At 43.1% G+C, this 7,037-nt stretch overlaps 1 protein-coding gene across 1 annotated transcript in view; it reads left to right on the top strand.

The window, feature by feature from the left end:
* The window catches only part of LAPTM4B (lysosomal protein transmembrane 4 beta), an 83,975-nt gene that overhangs the window by 49,479 nt on the left and 27,459 nt on the right, over nt 1-7,037 (top strand). Inside the window, 1 exon segment of the mRNA XM_017875302.1 lies at nt 6,179-6,274. Within this exon segment, the coding sequence (XP_017730791.1) occupies nt 6,179-6,274 (96 nt within the window).

Here is a 7,037-nt window from a genome sequence, read left to right on the forward strand (position 1 = left end):
AAGTTCTAGGGTACATGTGCACAACGTGCAGGTTTGTTACATATGTATACATGTGCCATGTTGGTGTGCTACACCCATTAACTTGTCAGTTACATTAGGTATGTCTCCTAATGCTATTCCTCCCCACTGCCCCCTCCCCACAATAGGACCCAGTGTATGATGCTCCCCTTCCTGTGTCCAAGTGATCTCATTGTTCAGTTCTCACCTATGAGTAAGAACATGGGGTATTTGGTTTTCTGTTCTTGCGATAGTTTACTGAGAATGATGGTTTCCAGCTGCATCCATGTCCCTACAAAGGACACGAACTCATCCTTTTTTATGGCTGCATAGTATTCCATGGTGTATATGTGCCACATTTTCTTAATCCAGTCTGTCACTGATGGACATTTGGGTTGATTCCAAGTCTTTGCTATTGTGTTAAATCTGCATTATTAAACCATGGTATATAATTCTAGATATTGCTTCTGCATTGTATGACATTATATTAACTCACTTTATATGTGAAGTTAAACCGAGATGCGATGTTTACAGGTAGGTAAAAGAAAAACTGCAAAGTTACTATGTCTTTATAATTTACCTTATGTATGTATTCTTAGTAAAATAGATGATCTCAGCCGGGCGTGGTGGCTCACGCCTGTAATCCCAGCACTTTGGGAGGCCACGGCGGGTGGATCACAAGGCCAGGAGATCGAGACTATCCTGGCTAACATGGTGAAACCCTGTCTCTACTAAAATTACAAAAAAAAATTAGCCGGGCGTGGCAGTGGGCGCCTGTAGTCCCAGCTGCTGGGGAGGCTGAAGCAGGAGAATGGAGTGAACCCGGGAGGCGGAGCTTGCAGTGAGCCAAGATCACGCCACTGCACTCCAGCCTGGGCAACACAGTGAGACTCCGTCTCGAAAAAAAAAAAAAAAAAAAAAATAGATGATCTCTGTTCTGCTACTAGTGGTTCATACTTTAAAATTACAAACCTGATAGGCCAGGTGCGGTGGCTCAAGCCTGTAATCCCAGCACTTTGGGAGGCTGAGGCGGGCGGATCATGAGGTCAGGAGATCGAGACCATCCTGGCTAACACGGTGAAACCCCATCTCTACTAAAAAAATACAAAACTAGCCGGGCGAGGTGGCGGGCGCCTGTAGTCCCAGCTACTCGGGAGGCTGAGGCAGGAGAATGGTGTGAACCCGGGAGGCGGAGCTTGCAGTGAGCTGAGATCCGGCCACTGCACTCCAGCCTGGGCGACAGAGCAAGACTCCATCTAAAAAAAAAAAAAAAAAAAAAACCTGTCATAAAAGATCTGTGAAAACGTGTCTTCACTGAAGAGTCTATGAAAGCATATGCACTTTATGTAAATTATCTTGAAATTTCCTGGCTCATGGTAAGATGAAGGTGTAACTCCTCACAGTGTTGCTGTCGTCATTGTTTTCAGCACAGTGCCTGATGTAGTGCGCAGTACCAGGAAGTGCTCCATGCACAGTTAGTGAAAACGATGCGGATGGATGACATGTAACTGTGTGGCGTGGGACAGGATGGGTGGGTCAAAATGGATAGGATTGGACTGGACAGGTGAAAGGAACACATAAATGCTAGGAGGTCAAATTTATACTAGAGCAGAGTTTTGTGTTTTTGTTTGTTATTTTTGTTTTTTTTCTGGTGACTTGTTCACTCTGACCTTACAGAAATAATCTAGCCTGTTCCTTACTTTCTTGTGTATGTAATGAGACTAAAACAATTACAGACTTCGTATTAAATATATGGGTGTAGGCTGCTGTATTACCGAGAACTCTGTGGGATAGCTAAAGTATGTTATACACGGACAGTTTTCCTAAATGCTCACCACACATTTCTTGAGTTCAATCAAATACGCATGAGCAGTGGTTTAACAGACAGCCATGACCAGATGCACAAAACCTGGCATACCCAGATGCTGAGGAGGCTCGTTTTGGGAGTCTGCAGAATTCTGTGTATTGGTTACAGTAATCACGTGTTCTGCTCAACCCCTTTAAAAAAATCACTCCTGGGCCGGGCGCGGTGGCTCACACACCTGTAATCCCAGCACTTTGGGAGGCCGAGGCGGGCGGATCACGAGGTCAGGAGATCGAGACCATCCTGGCGAACATGGTGAAACCCCGTCTCTACTGAAAATAACAAAAAAATTAGCCTGGCGTGGTGGTGGGCGCCTGTAGTCCCAGCTTCTAGGGAGGCTGAGGCGGGAGAATGGCGTTAACCTGGGAGGTGGCGGAGCTTGCAGTGAGCAGAGATCGCGCCACTACACTCCAGCTTGGGCAACAGAGCGAGACTCCAGCTCAAAAAAATAAATAAAAATAAAAATAATCACTCCTGGGTCTGTAACTCTCTTTAAAGAAATATCTATTCAAATTTTTTGTGATTTTGATAAAATTACTGGTTTAAGAATTTTTTCCTTTTCTCTGAGTTGTTGAGTATTTTTCACTTTTTTACCCATTAACTTTGTTTGTTTTTTGAGTTTCACCCAGGTTGGAGTGAAGTGGTAGGATCTCGGCTCACTGCAACCTCCACCCCCCGGATTCAAGTGATTCTCCTGCCTCAGCCTGCTGAGTAGCTGGGATTATAGGTGCCCACCGCCATGCCCAGCTAATTTTTGTATTTTTAGTAGAGACGGGGTGTCCCCATGTTGGCCAGGCTGGTCTCGAACTCCTGACCTCAGGTGATCCACCTGCCTCGGCCTCCCAAAGTGCCAGTATTGCAGATGTGAGCCATCGTACCTGGCCTGTTTTACCCATTAACTTTTGCAGAAGGCAAGTTGTTAAGTAATTTTTTTCTTTTTCTTAAACAAAAAAACTCCATAATTAGTGTTCTGCTGAACTAATGAAAAATGTAAGCAAAGTTTGAGATTTTTTTTTTTTTTTNTATATATATTATATAATTTTTTTTTATAGATGAGGGGGTCTTACTATGTTGCCCAGGCTGGTCTCAAACTTTTGGCCTCAAGTAATTCTGCCTCAGCCTCCCCCAGTGTTGGGATTATAAGTGTGAGCCAGTGGGCCCTGGCCAGTGCCTTCATTTTTATATCCCTCCCAGCACTAAACTGATGCGTTGGCCCCTAGAGACTCCATAATTATTAGTTTTTATTTTTATTTTTATTTTTTTCAAGACAGGGTCTTGTTCTGTGGCCCAGGCTGGAGAGAAGTGGCCTGGTGTGATCTTACCTCACTGCCACCTCTGTGTCCCGGGCTCTGGTGATCCTCCCGCCTGGCCAGTAGTAGCTGGTACTGTAGGCACACACCACCACACCTGGCGAATTTTTCCATTTTTATTAGAGATGAGGTTTCGCTATGTCACCCAGGCTGGTCTGGAACTCCTGGGCTCGAGTGATCCATCTGCCTCCTCCTCCCAAAGTGCTGGGATTATAGGCATGAGCCACCTCGAGTAACCAAGACTCAGTAATTGTTAGTTTAGATTAATAGGAGTATGCATGTTTTGGTTTCATACACTGGTTCAGTGGATTAGTGCCTCTCATCACCAAAATTTACTCCTACTCTGTGATAAGTGTTATCACCACGATTCTTTGAAGCCCCAAAACAAGACACTTGTCAGCTTTGCTCTGTCCTAAGAGAGAAAAGGAAGCAGTGCTTACCCCCGAGCTCTGCAGATAGATGATGGGAAGAATCTATCAGTGCAAGTTAATTTGGGAAATACACTAAATAGTTTTTTTTTTTTTTTTTTTTTTTGAGACAGTCTCGCTGTGGCCCAAGGTGGAGTGCAGTGATGCAATCTTGGCTCACTTGCAAGCTCCGCCTCTGGGTTAACTCCATTCTCCTGCTTGAGCCTCCCGAGTAGCTGGGACCGTAGGTGCCCACCACCATGCCCGGCTAATTTTCTATAGAGATGGGGTTTCACCATGTGAGCCAGGATGGTCTCGATCTCCTGACCTCGGCCTCCCAAAGTGCTGGCATTACAGGCGTGAGCCACCATGCCCGGCCCACTAAATAGTTCTAATTCAATATTGCAGAAGTGTCAAATAAGAAATAAGGTCAATGAAAGAAGTACCTGGGCTTTTTTTTTTTTTTTTTTTTTTTTGAGACGGAGTCTCGCTCTGTCACTCAGGCTGGAGTGCAGTGGCCGGATCTCAGCTCACTGCAAGCTCCGCCTCCCGGGTTTATGCCATTCTCCTGCCTCAGCCTCCCGAGTAGCTGGGACTACAGGCGCCCGCCACCTCGCCCGGCTAGTTTTTGTATTTTTTTTAGTAGAGATGGGGTTTCACCGTGTTAGCCAGGATGGTCTCGATCTCCTGACCTCATGATCTGCCCGTCTCGGCCTCCCAAAGTGCTGGGATTACAGGCTTGAGCCACCGCGCCCGGCCGTACCTGGGCTTTTAAAGACAGCAGGTCGAGGTTTTTCCCCTTTTGGAATGTGTAGTAGGTGAATGCATGTGGCCTTGCAAAGGCCCATGAGACTGCCTATTCTGGGCATTCCATACAAATACAATCATCATGCAATATGTTTTTTTGGTTGTGTGTGTTTTCTTTTTTTTTTTCTTTTTTTTGAGACAGAGTCTCACTCTGTCACCCAGGCTGGAGTGCAGTGGCGCAGTCTCAGCTCACTGCAGCCTCTACCTCCCAGGTTCGCTCAAGTCTTCTGCCTCAGCCTCCCACGTAGCTGAGATTACAGGCATGCATCACAATGTCTGGCTAATTTTTGTATTTTTAGTGGAGACGGGGTTTCACCATGTTGGCCAGGCTGGTCTCAAACTCTTGGGCTTAAGTGATCCACCCAACTTGGCCTCCCAAAATGCTGGGATTACAGGTGCGAGCCATCGTGCCCAGTCCCATTATTATTATTTTTTATTTATTTATTTATTTTGGAGATGGAGTCTCGCTCTGTCACCCAGGGTGGAGTGCGTGGCACGATCTTGGCTCACTGCAGCCTCCGCCTCCCGGGCTCAGCCTCCTGAGTAACTGGGACTATAGGTGCATGCTGCCACATGCAGCTAATTTTTTGTATTTTAGTAGAGATGGAGCTTCGCGGTTTTGCTCAAGGCTGTTCTCGAACTCCTGAACTCAGGCAATCCACCTGCCTCGGCCTTCCAAAGTGTTAGGATTACAGGCGTGAGCTGCCGTGCCCGGCCCTGGCCCCGTTATTTTTGTTGTTGTTAATACCACATTGTATGGATGGTGCCGCATTTTGTCTATCCATTCATCAGCTGACGGACATTTGGGTTGCTTCTACTTTTTGGCTATTATGAATAATGCTGCTGTGAATATTCAAGTTTTTGTGTGGATGTATATTTTCATTTTATTGGATATATAATATATATATATACTATATAATACCTAGGAGCCTAGGAGTGGAATTGCTGGGTCATGTTGTAACTCTGTTTAACCTTTTGAGGACCTGCCGGACTTTTCCAGAGTGACTGCAACCATTTTACATTCTCATAAGCGACGTATTTCCTGGATTTTAGCAATCTAGTTTCTTGATGTGTTTAAACTTCTTTTAATCAAAGAATTTTAATGTTAAGGGATTTTGAAATCATTTAATTCTAATCCAGTTACACATGATGGAATGAAAGTGCAGAGAGTTCATAGCTTAAACATCTTCCATGAACTCATGTTTCATTTCTAAGCAGTATTTATGTTGGACATTAATTTTAAGTATCTTCGTCTGGATATTTCGTTAATAAAGGGGAAATGTTTTAGTGAATTTTATTGACTGTGAGATGAATTTATATGCTATGAAATTTTTTTTAAAGAAATTGGCTTGTGTAATAAAATCATAGATAATCATGTAGAAGAAAAATTTCCAAAGAAGCAGTTAAAATGTGGCAGTAAATGAGTTAATACGTTTGATTGTTCTGTAAATTTAGGAGCAATAAATGTTAATTATGTGCTTGTTCTTTCCAGATACCTATTCTTAGAAATTTCTCATTCAACTCTCAACCCCTCCCCTCCCCCACCTTCCCCCAGTACCACCCCCACATCCCCACTGGTGTAGTAGAATACGGCTTCAGTAGCACATTGTGCCGAGAAGTGACTATACCCAACATTTGTACTTTCAGGGACTTTTGGTTTAGTAGAGCTGTTATAATATGTGTATTTATTGCTTATGTTAATAAAAGTTTTATAATATGGCTTTATCTGTGTGGTATTCGAAATTACTTGCAGTTGGAAAATTAAAAATCTGATAATCACTCCTCATTTTCAGGGTTACTTGATTAGCTGTGTTTGGAACTGCTACCGGTACATCAATGGCAGGAACTCCTCTGATGTCCTCGTTTATGTTACCAGCAATGACACTACGGTAGGTATGATGTCACTTATGGTAGAGATCTCACCCACACCTCTACTGTATGATTATCTTGAAATGTTTCTAGTGTTTGCTACATTTTTACTGTTATTGAAACATACTCATGAGCTACTTAATTATCAAAAGATTCATCTTAGTTATCAAAATACTCATTTAACTATGAAGTTAAATGAAATGTATTTTGTTTTTCTTATAGGATATTAAAATCTAGATGGCTCAACTCTGGTTTATTTTAAAATATGTTACAGATAGATAATATATGTACCTTACTGTAATTATTTATTTTAAATCTGCATTATTTTTATTTTTTTCTTCCTTTTTTTTTAATTATACTTGAAGTTCTAGGGTACATGTGCACAACGTGCAGGTTTGTTACATATGTATACATGTGCCATGTTGGTGTGCTACACCCATTAACTTGTCAGTTACATTAGGTATGTCTCCTAATGCTATTCCTCCCCACTGCCCCCTCCCCACAATAGGACCCAGTGTATGATGCTCCCCTTCCTGTGTCCAAGTGATCTCATTGTTCAGTTCTCACCTATGAGTAAGAACATGGGGTATTTGGTTTTCTGTTCTTGCGATAGTTTACTGAGAATGATGGTTTCCAGCTGCATCCATGTCCCTACAAAGGACACGAACTCATCCTTTTTTATGGCTGCATAGTATTCCATGGTGTATATGTGCCACATTTTCTTAATCCAGTCTGTCACTGATGGACATTTGGGTTGATTCCAAGTCTTTGCTATTGTGATAA

The sequence above is a fragment of the Rhinopithecus bieti genome, unplaced genomic scaffold, assembly GCF_001698545.2.
Source record: "Rhinopithecus bieti isolate Rb0 unplaced genomic scaffold, ASM169854v2 scaffold_8760, whole genome shotgun sequence".
In the NCBI taxonomy this organism is placed as follows: Eukaryota; Metazoa; Chordata; class Mammalia; order Primates; family Cercopithecidae; genus Rhinopithecus; species Rhinopithecus bieti.